Genomic DNA, 24,915 nt, shown 5'->3' on the forward strand with positions numbered 1-24,915 from the left:
GTTATATACATAAATCCAAACTATATAATAACTCATTACGTCAAAAGATCAGATCCAGGCAGGGAATTTATGATAGCAATGGACCAAGAACGTTCCATTTGTATTGTATCAAATCTTCTATTTCCAAAGTTTCAAAACAATAAACAATAATCAACATAGGCCTGGAGAATGAGATTCACCAACCGTACTTCTTCAGCAAGTCCCTAGTTCTCTTCCTCGAGCGTGTGAAGACGATAACGACGCAAGCAAGAATCCAAGGAGGGAAGTTCCCAGTGATGTTTAGTTTCTTCATCCATCCCTGTGAGTTTCTTGAGGTCGAGAGAAGCGTTATCATAATGGTAATAATTGCCACGACAAAAACTATCCGGGTTACGGGTTTGATCAGGGAATCCTGTAGTAAAGAGAGAAAATGTGGAATTAGCTACTTGCTAGAATGTGATGCAAAAGAATAAATAAAAATGAAGCGAACAAAATCGAACAACATTAGAACATATATGCATCCATTTTCCAGTTACCATCCAATACGTTAAGGTCGTCATCAACTGAATCAGTTGACAAACACAACCTTAAATACGCTTTTATCATATGGTTGTCCTAGCATCGAAAAACATCTATGAATTAGGACGACATCGATAACCAAAGACCAAAAATCAAGAGGAAAAGAACACGAAATAGGACTTTTTTGTAACAGCCCAAGCCCAAGCCCAAGCCCACCGCTAGCAAATATTGTCCTCTTTGGGCTTTCCCTCAAGGTTTTAAAACACGTCTGCTAGAGAGAGATTTCCACACCCTTATAAAGACGGTTCCGTTCTCCTCCCCAACCAACATGGGATCTCACATTTTTTACTTAAACTAGCTCTAGCTCAGTAAAAATGAGTCGTCTCCCTGCAACTACTCACACTCACAAAAACTTGTGTGTTCAATTCTAACACAATAAACCAAATGAAGCAAAAGAGTCCACTGGAGAGCATTAATGCTTTGGAAACTCCTTTTGACTCTCTTAACTATGAGTGTACATTAAACTCTTAAGTGTACATTAAACTCTTGAGTGTACATTAAACTCTTGGTGTAGGGCGCTTTTACCTAATTGTAATTTCATCTCATTCATGAAATACAGTCTCGCTATCAATGGATACACGCACGCGTGCACACACACATACCGGTCAAGAAAAGATAAAGAGCAGAATATAAGTCAATGTGGAAAACAGACAGTCACAGGGTAATTTGAGAAAATTGAAATCTTTAATAACTGGATCCATTGATACGACCTGTAACCTTGCAATTAAACTTCTTGGTCAACGAGGTATATATTTTATCATATGGTTGTCCTGGCAGTAAGATTAGAAGTAAATCCTAGCTCCCCCCCTTGAAAGCATGCTTAAAAAATTACAATGTAGGAATTTTAAGCACTGTACGAATGGAAAAAGTTACACTTCAAAGTAGTTGTCACGTGAAATCAACTCGGAGAATATTAGACAGTTTTAACCATATGCCAGCCCAAGCACCCGCCGTTTATGTGTGTGCGTGCAAGTGTTATGACAACTAGCACATGCTTCGACTAATGTCAAAGACAACTACCTAACCTTAAATATATTTAGTTGACAGGGTCACTTGTAGGTTATTAAATTCTAGGTAGGTTGTCACTACGACTTGAACCCATATCCTCTAAAAGCCCTCAATGATCACTATACCAACAACCATAGCTGCCCGAACACCGACAATTATCAGAAAAAATAAAACTAGTGGCCAAATCTATGAGTAAGTTTAAACTTGTATACTAGGAAACAACTCATAGAGTGATAAACAATTCATACAAGGGACTCGATTAATTCTAAACCAAGAAAGAATTACAGGGAAGGGCTCCAAAAACAAGCCATCGTAAAACGAAGGATAAAGATGAGTATACTAAGAGTTTGTTTGGCATTGACTTTTAGAATAGGGAAATGTGTTTAATTAGACACATTTCTTTTGGCTCCATGAACAGCTCAACTAAAAAGTCATTTCAAACTTACTCGTGGATCTAATGAAGCATTAAGGTGAACTTCAACACAAATCTTTTCCAGAATCATAGGATACCCAAAATATCTTTCTTCTTCGTTTTCTTCTTTTTTTAAAAAAAAAACTAAAATGTCGTCTTATGAGCCGTTAACATACGCCTAAAAAGAATATGGTTCACATACTCCACTGCCTTATTGCAAATAACACACCGTGATAGCCAAGGCACAAAGGTGGACAACCTCTCAAAGTCATCAGCATTGTGGATCTTCCCAAGGATAATTGGCAAGAAAAGAAAGAACTTCACCTTCTTAGAGATGTTAGTGGATAAAGGAGAAGGCAAGGAGGTTCAAACGAGGAAGCTCAAGCATTTCCAAGTTAAATGAGGCTATTCAAACAAGAACTCTTCAGATAAGTAGGTCAACGATAAAAGGGTCTAGGATTGAATTAGTGCCAGTGCCAATACCATGATACCCCAAACTCAAATCTGATTATCATCCAAACAGAAAACAAAAGTTCAATAAAACATGGCAAACATTGAAAACTAGCTTTCGAGGAGTTTGTGCTATTAACAACCTCATGAACTAAGCCCATGCTTACTAGACAACCTTGATCAAGAACCAAGAAGTTCTATCTCCAAGAGTGTAGGACTTCCGCTCACATTGTATCATTTGGTATTCTTCAGGACTAAATTACCAATTCTCAACTGGCTTTTACCCGTCCGTTGCAAATCTACTTTGAGTATAGCCATCGACTAGACTTACAGCCACATATCACCAATTACAACATTCAAGAAAAATAGGTTGTATTCTGTCATGATTCTCATCCATAGGATCTTTAATTCTTAAAACCTCAACTCAAACCAAACAAAACTAGAGTGCATTATATATCTCTAAACAAACGGAAGATTGACCCCCACGCACCACAGAAACAGAAAAAAAACAAACAATTAGTCTTGGATATTAAGGCTACAAACTAAATTTCAAACAATTACAGACTATGTATAGTGTTTTTCTTCACTCTTTAACTTCGGTCAACCAGTTCCATAGTTACAGATCGAGATCCACGTAGCAGATATAGTAAAGATGATCGATTTCGCAATTTGAAATGAATAGAGCAGAGAATCTTTACCTTAGGCTCTCCATCGATGTAAATTTCGGCTCCATCTCTGTAAGTCAATATAGACCTACCATTTCTAGGGTTGAATCGAATCGGGACGCCACGACCGGAGTCAGGTTTGAAGGCGAAAACGCTTTTGAAGCCGTATTTATCGAGAATCTCTCGGACCTCGAGCTGGTCTTGTTCCCAACCCCCAAGGCTTGATTTAAACACATCAATCGGACCTTTGCCCTGCCGATAAAGATGGATCTCAACCTCCGGAACCTTCGTCTTCACTGTTTTGGAATTCGAACTCGTGTTCGGGCTCTGAAGAAGAGGTTGCAGCTCTGAGTTCGAGCTGGTTTCTTCAATCTCACGGATTTCGCTCTCGCTCTGATGATCCTCCATTTCGCGCAATGTTTTTGATGTACGGTAATGGATTTTATTTGTTCCAACCCGCTAAAATAAAATATCGCTTTTTTTTTTTTTTTTTTTTTTTTTTTTTTTTTTTTTTTTTTTTCTGTCGAAATAACCTTCGATTACAATATATAAATATATATATATATCTAAAATAAAAAAATTTATTCAACAAAAAAAAAAAAAAAAAAAAAGTCTAAGGTTGACTAGAACAAATCGATCAAATCATTCAACACATTTACCGTTTGTACCCTTCTAGTTAATTCATAAGGGTCCCGAACTGATATTCTCGAACCAAAAAAGTCTTTATATGTACTGTCTGAAAAAAATGAAGATTCGTAATAAAATTTTATTTCGAGTCATAGGTCAAAACTGATATTTTCTCGAGAGTAGCAGCTGATGTTGTTGATACTACTACTTGTATATGAACCTTTCTTGTTGTTGTTCGACTCTGAGCCATATACGTTCGATAAAGAAAAAAATAAAGTTTTAAATTATTCACTTACAAATATTATATTAAAAATAATTTGTCGGGTAGTTTAGCTTCCCCACTCTTTAATATCATAGTGGGAGATTGATTTTATTCTCGTTCGTCCTATTAAATACATATATATTTTATTTATAAATGCAATAAAAAATAAAAAATATAATTATAATGGCAATACAATATTTATTTTAATTTATTTAAAAATATAACTATTTTTTGTTTTAAATATATATTTTTCAGATCTTTATCGGTGTTTTGATAATAAAAAAGGAAAATTAAAAGAAAATTAAAAAAGGCCGTCTGTTGAGACGCGAAATATTGAGGCCCAAAATATGGTCTGGATATGTTGATAATGTGGGCTTTGAAGCAATTATGGGCCTCGAATTTAAGCCCATGACAGAGCGTACGTACCGGATATGCTTGCTTGCCCTATAAATACGTTCCCGCCTTTCGAAATTGATTCAAGAATTTCACTTCATCCGCTTCTTCTTCTCGTTTTCAACCTCTGAATCTCAGTTACGAAATGTATGCTTTGCCAAGGGTTTAGGGTTTCTTTCGTGCTTCGATGCAACCTGTTAATGTTTGATTTGCTGCATTTTTCCATTGTAGTGACATTGTGCTTCTTCTGTGTTGCAAGAAGCTTTTGTACGTGTTCTTTCGTCATTTCTCTGCGTTCTCGTTTTCGGTTCTGTTTTGACTCGCAATGAGTTTTGATTCCGGATTCCGTTTGAAATATGGAATAGTATTGCTTCTTTTTCTGTTGCTGTCTGAACTCTGACGCCGTATTACTGATTTTGAAGTGGCTATCTGAACTTTTGGGATGTAAGGATTAAGGGACGGAGCCGAACATTCTCTTGACAATAAAGTCACTGGAGCGATCGAAACAATCTCAGGTTAGCTAAGGAGTTTCAAGCGTTCGATGAAACCTAGTCAAGTCTTCAATCCTAGCTTCTTCTTCTCCAAGGCAGGGTTTAGGTTTGATCGTCTACTCTCATTTCAACTTATTTTGGTCAATGATGAACCGACGAAGTCTAGGTAGAGCCGTACTAATGTTCAATTCCAATCAATTGATCTTACAGGGATTAGAGGATGAAAATTGGAAGCTATACTCCCAACTTGTAAGTTGTTTCTGTTCCCTGGTTTGGTCGACTATGTTAGAATGAAATATGAATTCTTTTAGTTATCAAGCTAGGGCTGTGATGATATTAGATACACATTTTTTGAATTTTTTTTATAATCTTGTAATTGTTTTTTTAAATTTAAAAACCAATAGGAATATGTTTGAAGCAATAAATAAATAAATAAATAAATAAATAAAGTATTTTCATTTTTCCGTTTGACAATTTAGGCAAAGCCAACAAGTTTAGGTCGCGAGCCCTCTTACTGCGGAGAGAACGGCGAATGGCCTACTTCGATCTCCTGTTGCAGAAGTGTTCTTCCTTCTCGCAAATCAAGCAACTCCAAGCAAACCTCATCACCAATGGCCATTTTCACTTCTCTTCCTCTCGCACCAAGCTTCTCGAGCTCTGCGCCATCTCCCCCTTCGGCGACCTTTCTCATGCCCTCCATATTTTCCGCCATATCCACTCCCCTTCCACCAAGGATTGGAACGCCGTCATTCGCGGCACCGCCTTGAGCTCCAATCCCTCAAATGCCATTTTCTGGTACAGAACCATGACCGCGTCAAATGGGCCTCATAGAGTCGACGCTCTCACCTGCTCCTTTGCCCTCAAAGCTTGTGCGCGTGCGTTGGCTCGTTCTGAAGTGATGCAATTGCATTCACAGGTTTTGCGATTTGGGTTCGATGCTGATGTTCTCCTGCAGACTACATTGCTTGATGCGTACGCAAAAGTTGAGGATCTTGATCAGGCCCAGAAGGTGTTCGACGAAATGCCAGAACGAGATATCGCCTCGTGGAATTCTCTGATTGCTGGGTTTGCTCAAGGGGGTCAACCAAGCGATGCTATAGACTTGTTTAAGAGAATGAAGGAGGATGGGAATTTGAGGCCCAATGAAGTAACCGTTCAAGGTGCTCTCTCGGCGTGTTCCCAATTGGGTACTTTGAAAGAAGGTGAGAATGTTCACAAATACATAGCAGAGGAGAATTTAGACACAGTTGTGCAGGTTTGTAATGTTGTTATTGATATGTATGCTAAATGTGGATCTGTGGATAAAGCTTATTGGGTGTTTGAGAATATGAGATGTGAGAAAAGTTTAATCACATGGAATACAATGATAATGGCATTTGCAATGCATGGTGATGGACACAAAGCGTTAGATCTTTTTGAAAAGTTGGGTCGATCTGGTATATATCCTGATGCAATATCATATCTAGCGGTGCTATGCGCCTGTAACCACGCAGGGCTCATAGAGGAAGGACTTAAGCTCTTCAATTCAATGGTGCAAAGGGGTGTGGCACCAAATATAAAGCATTACGGAGTAGTGGTCGATTTGTTGGGTCGAGCTGGGCGTCTGAAAGAAGCTTATGACATTGTAAGTTCAATGCCTTTTCCTAATATGGTTCTGTGGCAGACTTTGCTTGGTGCTTGCAGGACTTATGGGGATGTAAAAATGGCAGAGATGGCATCTAGGAAGCTAGTAGAGATGGGCTTTATTAGCTGTGGTGATTTTGTTTTGTTGTCGAACGTGTATGCTGCTCGTCGGAGATGGGATGACGTTGGGCGAGTTAGGGATGCCATGAGAAGAAGGGATGTGAAGAAGACGCCTGGATTTAGTTACATAGAAGTGAAAGGTAATATGCACAAATTTCTTTATGGCGACCGAAGCCATTCGAGTTGTCGTGAAATTTATGCAAAGCTTGATGAGATCATGTTTAGGATCAAAGCCATTGGATATACAGCTGAAACTGGTAATGTATTGCATGATATTGAGGAGGAGGACAAGGAGAACGTGCTGTGTTATCATAGTGAGAAGCTTGCTGTAGCCTTTGGATTATCTTGTACTGAAGAAGGGACCCCAATCCAAGTGATTAAGAATTTAAGGATTTGTGGGGATTGTCATGTTGTGATTAAGCTAATATCAAAGAGTTATAATCGAGAAATTTTCGTAAGGGACCGAACTCGATTTCACCGGTTTAAAGATGGTTTGTGTTCTTGCAAAGATTATTGGTGATACTTATTGACACAAAGGTTCTAAAATAGAGACGTTTTCTTGGAAACTGTCCTGTATCTCACCGATCATGAGTTGGCTTAGAATAAGCGTTGGGAATGAGTTCAATTCGAGGTGAACACCTACTTAGGATTTAATGTCCTATGAGGATCAAACCGTTGTTCTGTGAGATTAGTTGAGGTACATGACTTTGAACGGATATGATATTCAAAAAGAAAATAATGCCCATATGGCAAGTGTAGGAATTATTTAGATATTTCATTGATTCAAGGTCTAAGAGGCATGGGGCGTGTCGAGACCGAGGAAGAAGGCAGCTGTGAATAATGGAACATAGGAGTCGAGACCAGCAGCTGTGCATAACGGAACATAGGAGTCGAGACCGAGGAAGAAGGCGGCTGCGAATAACGGAACATAGGAGTCGAGACCGAGGAAGAAGGCGGCTGCGAATAACGGAACATAGGAGTCGAGACCGAGGAAGAAGGCAGCTGCGAATAAGGACACAGGAGTCGAGACCGAGGAAGAAAGCAGCTGCGAATAATGGACACAGGAGTCGAGACCGAGGAAGAAAGCAGCTGCGAATAATGGACATAGGAGTCGAGACCGAGGAAGAAAGCAGCTGCGAATAATGGACATAGGAGTCGAGACTGAGGAAGAAGGCAGCTGTGAATAACAGAACATAGGAGTCGAGATCGAGTAAGAACGCAGCTGTGAATAATGAAACATAGAACTTGTAACTTGGATCAAGCGCTTTTGGTAGATTCATACAGAAAACGGCAACGAACAACAACAATGCGCTGTGAATCTGGTAAGTCTTTATTCATCGCTTACTTCCCTTTTTCCTATTTAGAAAAAGTAAAAAAAAAAATTTACCTTCCTAATACAGATACAAATGTCACTGTTAAAAAGTGAAGTGAAAATCTACTTGGTAGGATTCTTCCTAAGGGCTATAGAACTTCTAGACCTTAAGATAAATTTTCTTTTTTTTTTTTTAAATATTGTTGAAAATAATATATATTTTATTATTTTTTTAAATTTATAAAATAATTAAAATTCAAAGCAAATAAATACTTGGTCAAATGTTTAAAATGGGATATGTTTGTTTAAGTTTTTTAAAGAATATTTCACGGTGAATCAAAATAATCCTGTGCAACGCGAATCACATGAAACATTCGTTTGAACGAATCAAACGGTGATCCGAGCACCATCTTTCATCAAGCCATTAATATCCTGCCACCTCAACACTGATCGATCCATTGTCCAGTGTAAGCAATTGACTCAGTCTCACCGGTCGTCGCCGCTCCAAAAAAAAAAAAAAAAAAAGAGGACAATAAATTAATAAAAATATTTAAATTATGTACGGATTCTTGTATTTTTAAAATTCTTTTATTTTCTAATTTTTAAATATAATTCCAACAAAATACTATATTTTATAATTTTTTAAATCAAATATTAACATATACCTTAGTCATTAAGGTATAATTTTCTCTTGATCTTATATAATAAGAAAAGTTAATAATTATTTTTTGAAATATTGTCATAATCTTAAAATTAAAAGTTTTTCATTATATATATAATTTATGTTGAGATATTAAAAATATAAATTGTTATAGTCACTCTTCAAATATGTAGTCTCTCATAAAAATTTTAATGAATTAAAAAATAAATCTAAAATCAATAATTAAAATTAAAAAAAAAAGAATTATAACACATATAACAAAAAAGATTTAAACCTAAATAAAATAATAATAATAAAATATCCGATCACTTCAGGAAGTTTCCGCGTATTACCGTAATAATAAGAAGCCCGCCACCGCTCTCTTCGCTGCTTCATCCCCATTACTTGGTTTGACCAAATCAGCCCATCTCCGCCATCTCTCTCATTTTTTTTTCTCCCTGCGACGGTCTTTCAACCGTCGCTGGTGGTCGGAGTCTGCCGATCTTTCCCCAATTCAATTTTGATTGTGTGGATTCGTCGAGTTTTGGAGCGAATTTTTTCGCCCTCGCTAACGATTTTGTCATAGGATTAGGAGTTTTGATTATTTATTTATTTATTTTATTGAGGTGTTGTTCGTAAGCGATTTGATGTCAACTGTGTCGTCGTCGATGGGATTGTGCGACGAGGGGGATTGGCCACCAGGGTTTCGGTTTCACCCGACAGATGAGGAGCTGGTTCTTTATTACTTAAAGTTCAAAGTCTGTAGACGCAAATTGAAGCTCGATATCATTCGCGAGATCGATGTTTACAAGTGGGAACCCGGGGAGTTGCCTGGTAAATAAACTTTCCTTCCCGCGCTTAATCTGATCGATTGATGATCTTGTGGTTTATCTTTGACCTATTCTGTGTTTGATTGAATTTGCTGTAGATTGATTTTATTTAACTGTTGAGGATGGATTTTGGGATCTTTCTGTACCTATTTGCGTGATTTTCGTTTGATTAGTTTCTTTGTTTGCTGATTTTGCTTTGCTAGAAGTCAAAGCTTTGTTCAGAAGATCACTCAAGTTCTTCATCAAATTTAAATTGCATCTTTCGGTACATTTTTCCCGTTTGGTTGTTTCTATAAGTCACGTATCTAATCTCATAAATCGTAGTTGTAGCTATTTTTTGTTGCTCCTTTCTGTTTTTCTTATGAATCATTTCTATTCAATGAGTTCTTATTACTGGAAGGAATCATGTAATAGCCGAAGACATAAGCCCCTTGTTTTTGGATTAGGAATTTAATTGATATAGCCAATTCATCATCTATATGGTAACTGATTATCGATAATAATCCTTTTTCCCATAATTTTAGAAAGTTGGTTTCCCTCTCTCTGTAAATGCAAGTCTTGTTCTATGTTTTTGGATATTAATGAATATTGCTAGTTTTTCTGATCATGAATAAATGAATGCAGGTCAATCTAAGTTAAAAACTGGTGATAGACAATGGTTCTTTTTCAGTCCTAGGGAACGTAGATATCCAAATGCATCTAGATTAAGTAGAGCTACAAGAAATGGCCACTGGAAGGTCACGGGAAAGGATCGAATAATAAAGTACAATTCACGTAATGTTGGTGTGAAGAAGACCCTGGTGTTCTATCAAGGCCGTGCCCCTAATGGTGAGCGGACTGATTGGGTTATGCATGAGTATACCTTGGATGAAGATGAGCTCAAGAGGTGTAAGAATGTAAAGGTAACAGTGTGTTTAAGCTCTTCTCTTGCTTATTATTTTCTTGCAAGATCTTGTTTTACTAATCTTAAGCCTTTGTTGCAGGATTACTATGCGCTCTACAAACTTTACAAGAAAAGTGGACCTGGTCCTAAAAATGGTGAGCAATATGGAGCACCATTTAAAGAAGAAAATTGGAATGATGGTGAATGCCAAGTTTTAGTTCACTCCGACGCTCAGGAGCCACAAGTGAACATACTTGATGAGGTTACCTCTGTCAATCGTGAAAGAGCGAACGTTCAAATACAGCTTTCATCAGATGATATTGAGGAACTTTTGCAACAATTTACAAATGATCCTGTCCTAGAGTTGCCATCGGTCAGTGGTTATCATCAATTTGACTCGGTCGTGCAGGTTGGCTGCCCTGAACATTGCATTCTGATATTCTGTTCCCATTTCCATGTTAATTTACCTTGGTGAATAGACTGGTCATCACTTTGAGATAAAAATGTTTCTTATTCGATTGATCATATAGCTGTAGGAATTGGGAACATCGGAACGTATGAACTGCATATCTAAACTTCTAAGTGTCTATTGTCCATAATATTTAGAATCTTTGACATATATGACATATATGCTGTATTTCATTGGATATTTTGTCGGCCATTCCTTTCTCTATATGCTTTATTTGTTCAGTTTATCAGTTAGCTTATGATTTGTGTACTTTATTTGTCTGTTTAGGTTGATGACAAAGAAGAAACTGCAAGTACTATGATTGATACTTACTCTCAGAATCACATACTTCCTGAAGCCGATAAAGTATTAAACTTAAGTGGCCAGCCAAGTGATTTGCATCCATGCTTCCAATTTACCCAGGCAGGTCTCTTCCAATTGCAATCCTTTGAGAGCGAGGTATCATCGTCTCCCAAATATCGTGAAGAAGAAGATTTCTTGGAGATCGATGATCTCATTGGTCCTGAGCCAACTCTCGTGGCAAATGTCAACCCTTTGGGAAATTCAGAGTTCGATGGATTGAACGAGTTAGAGCTGTTCCATGATGCAAATATGTTTCTTCGCGACTTGGGACCTGTCGTCCCAGAAACGTTTTTAGATCCATATTTGAGTGCTGACGGTGGTATTCTTGTTGCCAACGATGTGAATGGCCATTTGCAATATGATCAGATGGGCAATGGGTTCTGGGAGAATGAGACAGAAAATTCCTTCAGCTTCCCAGAACCGCATCAACAGTTTGGTACTCAACCAAATTTAGGTATATAATTCAGCTCAAACTTGATATCTGCCCAGTTTTAGCAAACATTAAGCAGTCTACTTTTACTAAGCTGTTTCTTTCTGTTCGATTTTCGCGAAGTTGCTGGCTCGATTAGCTCATCGACACAGGGCTCTTGCTCAGATAAGTGGGGTTTGTTTGATAAGCCATTCTATACTTCAAATGGCAAGAGACCCCTCTTGTGAAATATTGAGCCAGCTTCGACAGATACCTAGAACGAGTATTCTTCTCGTACATTATCGAATTCACTGATTCGAAAGGAGCTATTCTCCAATTATACTTGTCAACCTCATCATAAACTGCCATTTTGGTGCCAATTCCAGGTGCCATTTTATCAATGTGAAGCAGTGGGGCAGTTGCTAATTATGAAACTTTCTGGTCTTGTTTAGGTGTGGGATATGAATCTGTAAGTTCTGCAGCACCAGAAATAAGGGATAACCAAATAGCAAGCGGTGGAGGCAGTTCTGCAAGTAAGTTCTCTTCCAATTTGTGGGCCTTTGTAGAGTCGATACCGACCACCCCCGCTTCAGCTTCCGAGAACGTCAACCGCACTTTTCAGAGGATGTCTAGCGTTAGCAGATTGAGACTAAATACCCTGAACACCTTTAACGCCAATGTCGCCATAGGTAATCCCAAAACTAGCGCGAGGAGAACGGGTACGAATAAGGGATTCTTTTTATTTTCAATTCTTGGAGTATTGTGTGCCATTCTATGGGTGTTGTTAGGAGATGTTAGATTACAGGAAAGAGGCATTGCCTGATGAATCTGCTTCATTAAAATTCTGCCATCTTCTTTTATACCTTTATTATATGCATATCTTATAGTTCCAATCTTCGTGGAAACTGAATTTTGTATGTAAATTATAGCTCAGTGATAGATGAAATGAGAGTTATAAGTCTCAATGGTTACGAGGAAATATTAGTGATCGATTTCAGTTCATAGGTCTATCTCAATTACAGTTTTTTCTTAGTGTGCGAGTTCTGTTTTGTATAGCTCAGTTACGGATCTAGTAATTATACTAAGAGTAGCTTGAAAATCGTTTAGATGAAATATTAGTAATGGATTTTAATTCACATGTCTATCTTAATTACGATTTTTGTGTGTGGAGTTTCGTGAAGTATAGCTGAGTTATGACAGATGTTAGATGAGAGTTTTAAAGGTAGTAAATTATACCGAGAGTAGCCTTAAACGATAACCCATGGACTTACGTGTTTTGAAAACATAATCTATGGACTTGCCTGTTTCGAACATCTTTAGACTTTATTTAAATTCCATAAAATATAACCCATGGACTTACTTGTTTCGAAAACATCCTTAAGACCCGAAATAAAATTAATAAACGTTTAAGTTAAAATCATCCTATTCTATTCTACATGTGTCATGGTCTCGAGTTGCGATGCCGTCTTCAGGAATGTTTTTCCTTAACCTGAAAAATATAGTAGAGGCTTGAGTATCGAAATAAAATTAATAAACGTTTAGTTAAAAACATTCTATTCTAGTCTAAGTCTACGAAAATAAATACCACTATCCTATGCATGTGCCATGGTCTCGAGTTGCGATGCCGTCGTTAGAAGGTCTCGAGTTGCGATGCCGTCGTCAGAAATGTTTTGCCTTAACCTGAAAAATATAGTAGCATGAGGCTTGAGTATCGAAATAAAATTAATAAACGTTTAAGTTAAAAACATCATATTCTAGCCTAAGTCTACGAAAATAAATACCACTATCCTGTGCATGTGCCATGGTCTCGAGTTGCGATGTCGTCGTCAGGAATATTTTGCCTTAACCTGAAAAATATAGTAGCATTATTTTGCCTTAACCTGAAAAATATAGTAGCATGAGGCTTGAGTATTTCTTCGTCAGCCATACATGAATGTTTTGCCTTAACCTGAAAAATATAGCAGCATGAGGCTTGAGTATTTCTAGAATATCCAGTAAGTGACCTCCTATCGGGGTTATGCAACAATCACATGCAATGAGATGATTAGACCTATCTTTCAATCTGTCTTCCTACGGTGCTGTCATAACGGGTAATTTGGATGTGTACCATATACTCTACACACAACCCATACGTGCGGGTATGGGCTTACCAGTCAGTTCGTACACCGCTGGGCCACCTTACTAGTCGGGCAAGCATACACTGGGACACTCTCTAGGCCAGACACCCGTTAGAACTAGTAATCGTCACGACAGCGCTATGCAAAACATAACGATTGTTGTCCTGTCATTGGATGTACGCGTCCGTACCCTCGTGGTGGAATAGGAGTATCCCCCAATGCATGAACACACATAATGCATGAGGTCCCAAATATTTCTACTGATAAAAAATATAACCCAGCTATCATTTTTCATGCTTAACATGTCATTTCTCATTTTTCAGTCTGCGTATCACACATAATCCTAACGGGGTTACATTTCATGTCGTTTATCGTGATTTCATGTCATATATCACATGTTGTTTACATTCAAAATTATAGTATCATTCACGCCAGAATAATCTAGACACATCATAAACGTCATAAACATAACACATCATATCACATTAAACAGCATACATTCACATTTCACAAGCGTACTTAATCGAGTATAACAGGCTAGCATACAATTTAATGGCACGTGCGAATCCACGGGCACGTGCCAACATACAACATAAAAAGCGTAATCTACGACAGGTGAGCCACTTACCTGGTTAGCTTAAGTCGTTGTCACGAATATATTTTTAATGAAAGTTCGATTCCGTTCTTTGAAATCCAAATCAAGAGCCCATGACATCAGTTTCAAGTTTGAACTCTATAAAATTATCTCTAATCTAGATTGGTCCATTCTTAAAAGTCTTGAAATGTTGTATATATAATGCTATTTTCACTGAATATCTTATTTTCTATTATTACTTAGCTAATATATTGACAAAATTTAATGAAGTTTCTTGTACTCTGATCTTTTCTATTTTATTTTTAATTCTGTTCACCAAATCTTTCCTCAATCTTTTCTCTTCACTTATTGTGTAAATATATTTTCATTATAAACCGATATTACTCCTACCCAATATTTATTTTCTAAACATATATTATTGGCCAATTTTAATAGATTATTTGACTAGATTTAGAGTACTGATAACAAAAATCTAATTAATTGAATACTTGAAAATGAGATTTGATTATTACAGATCTAGTAAAATATTGGATAAAGAAAAAAAAAATCTGATCCTAATGATAAAGGAAAAAAGAGGTCTGATCCTAATAAAATATTGGACAAAAGGAAAAAAAAGATTTTATCCCAATAAAATATTACAGATATGGTAAAATATTGGATAAAGAAAAAAAAGACCTGATCCTAATAAAATATTGGATAAAGGAATAAAAAAAAAATCATGGATAAAGGAAAAAAGATTTTATCTGATAGTAAATTAATTTCTTATAACCATAACTACGAAGGAAAAGTAAATCTGAGATAGATATTTTTCTGTTTATTTTTAGACGTGTAGAGAGATATGGATAAGTTTTATTTTATTTTATTTTTTATTTTTTGGTAATCTTTTTATTATTTATTTATGAATTATTATTATTTATTTTGACTTATATTTTTTAATTGGCTATTACAAATTATATCAAAATATCTACGGTAATTAGATAAATAACCGGCGCAAAATTTAATTTTTTTTTAATAAATTTAAAATCCAATGAAATTGCAACCAAATAAACAGTTTTTTATTTTTATTTTTTATTTTTATTTTTATTTTTAAATCATGAGATAAACATAAAACCGAAAAATATAATATGTCTCCATTGTTTTTAAAATTTTCTAATAAATCTTTGATATATTTTGTCAACATAAAATTAAAATATTTTACTTAATAAAAATAAATAAATATGTGAAGGATCTATTCCCACATAAAACTAAAATTTAAATATTTATTAAACTCAAAATTAAAGATTTTTTTAAACTAACTCATATTTTAACCGTAATAATAATAATAATAATAATAATAATAATAATAATAATAATAATAATAATAATAAATAGATCTATACTTAAAAAAAGTGTATGCGTCCACCTTATTTATTTGACCAAATTTATAAAAGAAGCCGATTTTTTTTTTTTTCTTTTTCTTTTTTTCTTTTTAATTTTCAAATTTTTTATTAATTACTATTCGCGAATCGCTGACTAGTTTCGTCTCTAATAAAAAAAGAATATAAATCCCCGAAATTATTGTATTTATTTATTTAAAAAAAAAAAAAGACGAAGAAATATTAACACTTGCAGAAAGTGGGGCGGCCTCTGGAATTAAATCTGGTTGGAACAGGATCTTCTCGGAACGTTTCGTTCTTCTTCGCCGTCGCCGTTGTTTCTGTTTGGAATCTTCCAACGTTCATTCGATTTCTTCAGAAATTTTTGCTGCTGAGGAATAAACTTCGATCACTTACGAACTCAATTGATCTGCGTTTCATTTGCGGAGCTTTTGTGTAGTTTTGAGGTGCAGAGCATCAGTGGGAGTCGGATAAGTTCAGAAAGTGTGCTGAGGAGGAAGAAGATGAAGCAGTGCTTCACCTTCTTCTTCTTCTTCTGTTGATTCATGGCCTCGTCTCAGCACCGCTGTGTTTTCGGTATGTTATGTACAGTTTGTTTTTACGTTGTTGATTTTGATTCTCTAATTTTGTGCGTTGATTTGATGGGGGAACTGTTTGTGTGTGTTGGAGAATGGCGGATTTGAGTTGTATATCTCGGCGAATCTGTAGTGTTGCTTCTTTTTTTTGTTTTGTTTTGGTTCAATTGTGGCGGCTTTCTTAATCTAAGCACGGAAGGTTGGGCTTTTTTGGTGATTTAATTGCTCGTTTTCTTTTGTGCGTCTTATGGTGTTGTTAAATTTTGATTTCAGTTGGGAATATACCTTATGATGCTACTGAAGAGCAGCTTATAGAAATCTGCCAAGAAGTTGGGCCCGTAGTGTCGTTCAGGTCTGTATTCTCTGCTCTTTTTCATGGCTAAAACTTATACTGGAGTGAAATTTAGGATCTAGAATAAGATTGAGAGCTTTCAAGAGGTGAAGTTGGGTTTTTTTTTAATATAAATCTCCTTGAATTTTCTTTAGTTTCCTTGCTTTTTATTCTCTTGCCATCATCCTTTTCTCCTCTGCGAGTAGATTTTGTACCTATGATTCTCTTATTCCTCTTAGTCTTGTTTCGGGGGTTTACTTCTGTCATTCTCCATCTGCGACAGATTGAGTGGCTTTGTCATGCTGGAATAGAATTCTTCGTTTTTGCTAGGTTTTCTACAGCAAGCCCCTGTTAGGGCTGAGAATTCGTTTCATGATGGTTTTCTTTAGGCCAGTTACCCAGATGATAGGGTTTTATCAACTAAGTGATATACATATAGTCTAGTTAAATCTATGACATTCCCGATAAGTCGCCTGTCAATTTCATCCAAATCTTTCTCTGTCTGATAAAAGGATAATTTGCCTGTCAATTTCATCCAACTCTTTCTCTATCTGATAAAAGGATAATTTTCCTATGTCTGGTCTGCTTGATTGAGGGGGTGTAGTGGATTGCAGTGTACTTGATTAGAATTGAAGTGTTTAGACTGTTATATCTCATCACAGACAGAGCCATTCATATAACAGGTGTAACTCACTTTTTGGTTCTATCATGGTACACTGTGATAAGGGGCCTCTCTTTGATCTGTAAAAATTGAACTAATGTACTATTTTTAGAATTTGAGCCCAGTGTTGGAAGCTGTAACTTTTATCTAATTGTAGTATGTCAATCTTGAAGCTTCTTAAGTCTCCCATCCAAGAAAATGAAGGAAAAGGAAAGTAACTAAGTGCAGGACATCAATTATGAGAGTCACTATTTTTTAACTTCTGAGTCTCTTATCCAAAAAGATTTTTATTATCATATTAATTTATCATTTCCGTCTATTGTTTGCCAGTACATTTAAAAGTTAAAATTAATAGTTCCTTCCTTTTTCAGATTAGTTATTGACCGAGAAACTGGAAAACCAAAAGGCTACGGGTTTTGTGAGTACAAGGATGAAGAAACAGCTTTGAGTGCTCGTCGTAATCTTCAAGGTTATGAAATTAATGGCCGGCAGTTACGAGTTGATTTTGCTGAAAATGACAAGGGTGCAGACAGAAATAGAGAACAGGTGAAGTGTTTAACCTCTTCTGATTTGTCAATTTGGCTAATTGACTGTTCTTATCCATCGAGCTAGTCACATTAGAGGTTTTTGGCATTATTTTCAATAAAATACTTTAAAACATTATTGACTGAATTATATGAAATTTTAGATTATAATGCTGCCAATATTTTCAAGGAATGTGCTGTAAATATTAAATAGATATAATTTTTAAAACCTTGGAGGCTGCCTTAATTACTCCGCTTAGAGTAATTTCCGTCTAGGAGTTGAAGAAATCGGTTCCAAGGAGCCTATTCTGCAGTCTTTACTCTGATACCTTTGCTTTTCAAGTTTAGAATGGATTCAGATGTGTTTGATTGCTCTATAGGCTTCTTAAGTGCCGTGAATGGATTTCGGAATTTGATTATATATATAAAAGATTGTGATATTATCCCGAGTCCCAAGTCCTGACATATTGATTTACAAGAAGAAAAATCTTGGTCCTTGTGAATTTGTCCTTGGAAATGTTGGCAATGTCCTTCCAGAAGAAAAGGATTATATTTTTTCTTTGAAGCTATCTACATAGAATTTCCATGCTTATTTTAATGTTTTTATTTCAAAAAATAGAAAGACAAATTCAGTGAGTAGATATATATATATATTAATTGGAGAATTTCTGTCGATAAGTATTCCAAAGATAAATGCATAGGAAATATTTCAAAGATCAAATACTCTTGGACTGATAATAAATAAATAAAAAATCCATCTTGAGCTGCATTTACTTTTTCTTCAATTATCGTCATGCTCCTTTCCCATCAAATGACTTGTCAAATTGATGGAACTATACATTTGAAAATCAGATTAGATTAAAGAATAAAAATTCTCCTTTTATGTTCCCTTCCACCAATATACCCGGACTACATGTAGCATGTTAATTATTATTTTATTTGAAACAATTTTTCCTTTTTCAGGGTCGTGGCGGGCCTGGATTGGTTACAAATGCTGGTTAGCTTTCTTTATCTTAAACGTCTTTTTGCTTATGGTTTGTGCAAGAAATTCGGATTGTTTTCTTTAAGTTTTGTGTTAACATTAAAGATGCTCATAAACAATTAGGTGGCCCAACAGCCCATGGGGAATCCAGTCAACTTCAACCAATTGGTCTTCATATAGCAATAACTGCTGCTGCCGTCATGGCAGGAGCCCTTGGTGGTGCACAAGCTGCTTCTAATCAGACTATTTTGCAGAGTACAACAATGCCCAATGATCCTTTAACTCTGCATCTGGCTAAACTTTCTAGGAGTCAACTTACTGAAGCTATGTCAGGGCTAAAGGTAACCTTTTGAGTATGTTCCCTCTTCTCTCCTCATTCTTCTGAATGGCTCCTGATGATTGGTATATTGTTTGGACTTAGGTAATGGCTACACAAAACAAGGATTTAGCTCGTCAGCTGTTGCTGGCAAGACCACAATTGTCAAAAGCTCTTTTCCAGGTACCTGTTTACCCTTTCTCTTTTGTCGTTTCTTCAAGTGCGGAGATCCTCCACAATATCTTATGTTTGTGACTTTCTTTTTCTGTAGAATCCTATTTTCCTAATTACTACTAGTTATTCTCTTAGTTCAGTGTCAATTCCATTAAATACGCTTTTATTTCCAAAGGTAGGTGATGCTCTTATTTAAGCTACCCTTTAGCATGCCTGTTTTGTTTAAGCTACCGTCCAAGGCTGCCCCGACTTTGTTTAAACTTATTAGAGATTTATTTTGGGAAGGTTCTAGAGAAGAGGGTGGTATGTACAATAGAAATTTGGAGAAACTCAACTTTCAGCTAAGGAATTCAGCTGTTTTGGCTGAATGAATTTGGAGATGTTGAACGAGGGAGATGCTCTTTGGCACAATATCATTGTTGGTAAATTCTATAATTCACAGGCAGATTCTATTTGGCCAGGACAGATTATTGGAGGTGCTCCTTGGCGTTTCATTTGTCCCATGATTTTGCTCATTACAGGCGCCTTGGAAATGGCCTTTACTCATCCTTCTGGAAGGATTCTCAGTTGAGTGGTTGCCCAGGCTTATCCAAGATTTTTTCGGTTAACTAATAAACCTAATCTTACGGTTGCACAAGCTTGGAACATTCTGAATGTTGCATGGGATTTGAGTCTTCATAGTCATCTAAAAGATATTGGAGGTGGCTGAGTTTAATTTCTCCCAATTTCTTTCCCTCATAACTTTTCGTTGAGAAAATGACTCTTGGAATTGGTATCTGGGTACTTCTAATTCCTTTACAGTTAAATCCCTATGAATAATCTAGTTCATGCAATCAGTCCTTGTTCAAACTACCCTTACTCAGTGATTTGGAAAGAAGCTTATCCCAAGACAACAAACGTTTTTTCGTGGTAACTTTGTCTTGGAGAATTAATACGGCCAATCGATTTAGAATGCCTCATTTCACTCTCTCCTTGTTGTGTGATGTGTGTTTGTAGTTCAGAGCATCCTTGCCATCTTTTTGCTAACTGTTCTTTTGCCTCTCAATATTGGGTTTTCATGCTAGATATTTCCCTAACTATTCTTTTGCCCCTCACTATTGGGTCTTCATGCTAGATGTTTCTGGCTGGTCTTTGGTTTTGCCAAAAAACGTTTTTTATTCTTGGAATTCAGTGTTTGTCGGCCATCCTTTTCATGATGTGAAAAAGAAGCTATGAATAGTCTTCTTTTGGTATCTTTAGTGCGAAAGGAATGAGAGACTTTTCCTGGAGGCTTCCCTACATTTAATAGGTTCTTATAACATTTTCCTTTTGTAATTCCCCTCTTGTTGATGGTAGAATTTATGAACTCATTTCATTTCATTTAGGAGTGAGATTGTGTCCAATTCTATTATCTCTGTGTGAAAGCAATGTTGATGAATTTCTACTTTATGCTACTCTTATGATCTTATTGTCTACATGCTTCTACATTCTAAACGCGTTTATGCCATCCATTTCTTCCAATTCTAGTAGTTACATGGGTTAACATTAATACGAAAAAAAGAAAAAAAAACTACTAGGAGCTATTCATGACGTGAATAAAAATATGAGATTGAAGGTGACTGGTGAAATCTAGGTTGTTTTTTAAATGTGGATGGAGGCCATAAACGTCAAGGAAACCAAAGTACCAATCTCAAAACCTAATTTTGGGTTAAATTTTGATTGAAAATCAATGTTGTTAGAATTACAATAGCTTTTTTATTTAGAGAGAGAGATAAAGGAACAGAAAAGACTTCAAATAAATATTTGGGAGAAAAGATTGCTGTAATGTGTTTATATTTATCATTGTACCTTATTTCGTTGACAATAGTCTTTCTTTTTCCTCCAAATTTAATGGACTATATCTCTTTTCGTATGCAACATCAGCTAAGCATCTTTATTTTCCATCTTTTCTGAAATTTTGTTTGCAGTCACAGATAATGCTTGGAATGGTCACTCCACAAGTGGTATTTCTCTTCACTGCTTGTATTTGCCTTTCCTTTTTTCTGCCTGTTCTGTTAATTGCTGTTAAAATTTTCTCACGAACGACCCCGTTCTTTTATTGTTGCAGTTGCAGAATCCTAATTTACGGCAACCTTCAACTCATCCTCAGCTTCCTTTGCATGACATTCAGCAGGGTCAGTCATCATCCCTTCAAATTCAACCAGGGCTGCCCCCTCTTGCACCCAACAGAATGCAGACTGGTTTTGTACCTAAAAAAGAAACTCAAGTATCTCTCACGCCTCAAAATCCTTTGGCTCCCCATCAGTTTTCTGCGTCCCAACGCCCTCTGCTTCAGTCTCAAATTCAGCCCTCACTTGCTTTACAAGGCACTTTGACCGGAATACCTGGAGGCTCATTGCTTCCTTCCGTAAGTTTGCCGGGAAGTATGTCTGTTAGACAACAGGTTCAGGTGCCCACCTCCGCTTCTTTAAAGCAGCACATGCGTCCCCCTTCTCAACAGTATTCAGGACATGGTGGAGCTGTAATTCCAGGGCATAATGCTCAGATTGCTAACCCAGAAGCTAAACCTTCTCTTCTGCCTCGCCCTTCCTTACCAGATGCAGACTTTCAGGTGATACTTTATGTTATTTTTTTGAAAAAAAAAATCGTAATTTAATATATAAATGACTCAGAACTAGAACATAGGTGCAAAGCTATCTTAGCAAAAAATTCACGTTTTTCTTGGAGAGCAGGTGGGCGCAGTTTGCTTCTTAACCTGGAGTCTACCTTAGATAGAATGACAAGTTAACTTTAAGCTTTAACTAAACGCAAAGGTGGAGGGTGAACAATAATACAACTAACTCTTGTGTTCATGTTTTGCTGGCTGTTATAATTGTAAATTGAAGTGTTCTTAATTTATTTTCTTTCACATGTATGATCAATAACTGTGGCTTTTCTTATCGTGGTCACAGCGTTCTATTGATGGTTATATGCTTAATCGTTTTTTTTTTTTTTTCCCTTTTTAAGAAAAAACAAACTTTTCATTTGTATATGAAAAAAAAAAAAGGTGAAAAGTCTTTGGAGTGTGCTCCCCTTGGTTTGGAAGTCTTTTTTGTTTTGTTTTGTTTTGTTTTGTTTTGTTTTTCTCGGTTATGATAACGTCTTCTTGTTTCTGACTTGCGCTTCGTAACAGCCTGGCTCCTCCGCAGCTTATGGTGCTTCCCAGATAGTGGGCAGTGATGCTGATAAGTCTTCTCAAGTACCTCTTGGTGTAGATGGTAAAAGAAAAATACCTCATGGCTTTTCAGGAACAACTAATCGCCCTGTAAAGCAGATCAAATTAGAGGATGGAAAAGGCAGCCCTTTCTCGGCCGGAGGTCTAAGTGCATCAGTAGGTAACAATGGAGCTAGACAACTTGGAATTGCCTCAGACCCCAATCTTCCAGGAATTCAAATCTCAGAGAAACCGACTTCAATGGTACGCGATTTATTGCATTGCAACGTTCCTAATTGAAAAATATTTACTCACTTTCTTATTCATCTTAATTTGGTTGAATTTGTGGCTGCAATTTCCATTTTTCAATATGAGTTTGTTCTTTATAATTCTCTATCTGAATTAGTTCTTAGCTCTCAGTGCTCATGTCAAATAGGAGAGTTATGTAGACTTTCTAATTAAGTGCTTGCTCATTTAAGTGCTTTTAGAATTGTCAAAGTCACTTTTGACTATGCAATGAAACACATTGGAAGTACTTTGGCTAAAAGTCGCATCGACTCGCATGATTTCATGTGTGTGTATGTATGTATATGTATGTATGTATATGCATATATATATATATATATATATATATATATATATATATATATATATATATGTATGTATATTCTCCAAGTTTGTACTACTTTTATTCATGAGAGCAATAAAATATCTTGTTTTAGTTCAAGCCTGTGGCCCAAAATCCTCATAGCAGAACAACATGATGGATGTGGGTTGAGAATTTTATCTAGCTATCAGGTTTAGTTCAAAAGCATCACCATTTTCTTTGTGTAATTGCATTCATAGCCAAATCTGTGTGCTTCCCGTAGACAATTTTATTGATGATTGAAATTTACAAAAGGGACGTATAATCCATAGTGTTTACAAAAGACCTTTCCAATTTGCAATGAAACTACTACTAGAACGTTTCCCGTTTTAGTGCTTCCCATTTTCGTTCCTACGGATTATGAAACTACTACTAGAGCGTTTCAGTTTGTATTAATTTGAGTGCCTCGATTCATTCTTCTTTAGTTTCTTTGTTTTTATTTTTGTATTCTTCCTTTTTTCACTCCCTGAAGTTTGTATCTTGAACCTTTTGTTTTTTTCATTAAGCAATGAAAAGCTTGTTTCGGTTAAAAAGAATGCGTCACTGTGCCAACATTTATGCATGTGAAATTCATCATTCTGGTGAAATTTATTGATTTTTTCAGCATCACAACTGAAAGTTTCTTGTTCTTTTCCCTAATCTTTTCCCTCCACAGCTTCCCCACGACGTCGAGTCTGCATTACTGCAACAAGTTTTGAATTTAACTCCCGAACAGCTTAACTCGTTGCCGCTCGAACAGAGGCAGCAAGTTATTCAGCTCCAGCAAGCACTTCGCAGAGATCAAATGCGACCATCCTAGCAAGCAACTTACCGTCGATCAACCCGAACTCTTGCAGCTCGACTCCAAGCAACAAGTAGATTGTAAAATATTTGGCTCCCCAAAGATTTAACGAGTGACAGTCGTCTAAACACCTGTAAAATTATGCTTGCCAAAGTTGTCCAAAACCGACGGGTCCTGCCAACGGGGTACGAGTTTCATAAACAACATTCATGTAAGGCTTACAAGTTTGTGATTATAGTGATTCCTGAATAATAACAATTCAAGATAGGGTGGAAGAATTTTGATTTTTCTCAGGTCTCTCTTTTTGCCACTTTTGCACCCCTTTCCTTTCCTTTCCTTTACATCGTTTAATCGTCGTTTTCAGATTCTCGAGCTGCCATTTTATGGTTTCGGGTCATTGTTTCTCTGCGTTCTTTTGCTTGGATCTTAATTTTGTTCCTTAATGTCGATGTTCGTTTCGTTATATGTAATATTTCATTAAGGATTTGGTTAGTTTATAAAAGAAAAGTTGCTAATTTGGATTCCAGTTCGGTTTCTGAAAATCATGCTTGTTAATTAATTATCCTTGTTTCATATTTTGTTCGTTGGGCTGCAAGTATACAAAAGGTTCATGTTTTTAAACATAATCTATCTTTCACTATATATAGTAATTTTCTTTTATTTTATCAATATCACTCAACTTTCGGAAAATTACTCTTTTTAGTCGTTAGGTTGTTTATTCCTTAAAATTACTCTTTTTAGTCGCTAGGTTGTTTATTCCTTAGGTTTAAAAATATAACATTTTTGCGTTGACTATAACGATGATTGCGTTTGTTTTAAACTCCTATAAAGTCACAAGGTTTCCGTAGGTGAACCGACGGAATTATCATTGTTGATGCCTAAACATCAAATGACCTGTGAACATGTTTACAAACTTTTTGTGTCGGGGGAGCATTCATGCCCCCTCTGATGCCTAAACCAAAACCGGCGCAAGTTGCGCCAAGGAGCTCAAACGAATAAGCTTGCCTCCCGCCCCGGTCTCGGTGTGCGAGGGGCAAAGCATTATTGTTGTATTATTCACGACTCTCGGTATTTTAGTTTGATATTGCAAAAAGTTCTATTGTTCCTTTTTAAATAGTAACTTAAAAACAAAAAAAGAGGCTGTCGTCTCTCTAGTAAAGTATTTTTTATC

At 36.3% G+C, this 24,915-nt stretch overlaps 3 protein-coding genes across 3 annotated transcripts; 2 read left to right on the forward strand and 1 right to left on the reverse strand.

The window, feature by feature from the left end:
* Window position 1: 1 nt before the first annotated feature.
* On the reverse strand, window positions 2-3,555 carry LOC111782248 (WD repeat protein). Its single transcript, XM_023663089.2, has 2 exons — window positions 3,127-3,555; window positions 2-391 (listed from the first exon to the last, which is right to left on the reverse strand). Exons 1-2 carry the CDS (start codon window positions 3,499-3,501, stop codon window positions 176-178), a joined length of 591 nt encoding a protein of 196 aa, XP_023518857.2. The 5' UTR covers window positions 3,502-3,555; the 3' UTR covers window positions 2-175.
* A 921-nt stretch (window positions 3,556-4,476) lies between these two features.
* Window positions 4,477-8,031, forward strand: LOC111789940 (Tetratricopeptide repeat (TPR)-like superfamily protein). The gene is made up of 4 exons (XM_023670678.2): window positions 4,477-4,642; window positions 4,798-4,972; window positions 5,077-5,115; window positions 5,346-8,031. The coding sequence occupies exon 4, from the start codon at window positions 5,399-5,401 to the stop codon at window positions 7,127-7,129; it is 1,731 nt and encodes a 576-aa protein (XP_023526446.2). The 5' UTR covers window positions 4,477-4,642; window positions 4,798-4,972; window positions 5,077-5,115; window positions 5,346-5,398; the 3' UTR covers window positions 7,130-8,031.
* Window positions 8,032-8,929: 898 nt separating this feature from the next.
* Window positions 8,930-24,037, forward strand: LOC111808957 (uncharacterized). Its single transcript, XM_023695219.2, has 15 exons — window positions 8,930-9,395; window positions 10,016-10,293; window positions 10,375-10,683; window positions 11,011-11,539; window positions 11,947-12,316; window positions 16,127-16,158; window positions 16,431-16,509; window positions 17,521-17,695; window positions 18,637-18,670; window positions 18,779-18,996; window positions 19,077-19,154; window positions 21,092-21,127; window positions 21,232-21,735; window positions 22,297-22,581; window positions 23,619-24,037. Exons 1-15 carry the CDS (start codon window positions 9,209-9,211, stop codon window positions 23,760-23,762), a joined length of 3,258 nt encoding a protein of 1,085 aa, XP_023550987.2. The 5' UTR covers window positions 8,930-9,208; the 3' UTR covers window positions 23,763-24,037.
* Window positions 24,038-24,915: the final 878 nt, after the last annotated feature.

Source organism: Cucurbita pepo, chromosome 1, assembly GCF_057944985.1.
Source record: "Cucurbita pepo subsp. pepo isolate OVF chromosome 1, ASM5794498v1, whole genome shotgun sequence".
Lineage (NCBI taxonomy): Eukaryota > Viridiplantae > Streptophyta > Magnoliopsida > Cucurbitales > Cucurbitaceae > Cucurbita > Cucurbita pepo.

Excerpts from the sequence above, each read along its gene's own strand:
- LOC111789940 (XM_023670678.2), top strand. The coding sequence starts at position 5,399 with ATGGCCTACTTCGATCTCCTGTTGCAGAAGTGTTCTTCCTTCTCGCAA.
- LOC111782248 (XM_023663089.2), bottom strand. The coding sequence starts at position 3,501 with ATGGAGGATCATCAGAGCGAGAGCGAAATCCGTGAGATTGAAGAAACC. Across the intron at positions 392-3,126 it reads ACATCGATGGAGAGCCTAAG|GATTCCCTGATCAAACCCGT; the intron begins GTAAAGATTCTC and ends TCTTTACTACAG.
- LOC111808957 (XM_023695219.2), top strand. The coding sequence starts at position 9,209 with ATGTCAACTGTGTCGTCGTCGATGGGATTGTGCGACGAGGGGGATTGG. Across the intron at positions 9,396-10,015 it reads GGAACCCGGGGAGTTGCCTG|GTCAATCTAAGTTAAAAACT; the intron begins GTAAATAAACTT and ends AAATGAATGCAG. Across the intron at positions 17,696-18,636 it reads CAGACAGAAATAGAGAACAG|GGTCGTGGCGGGCCTGGATT; the intron begins GTGAAGTGTTTA and ends TTCCTTTTTCAG.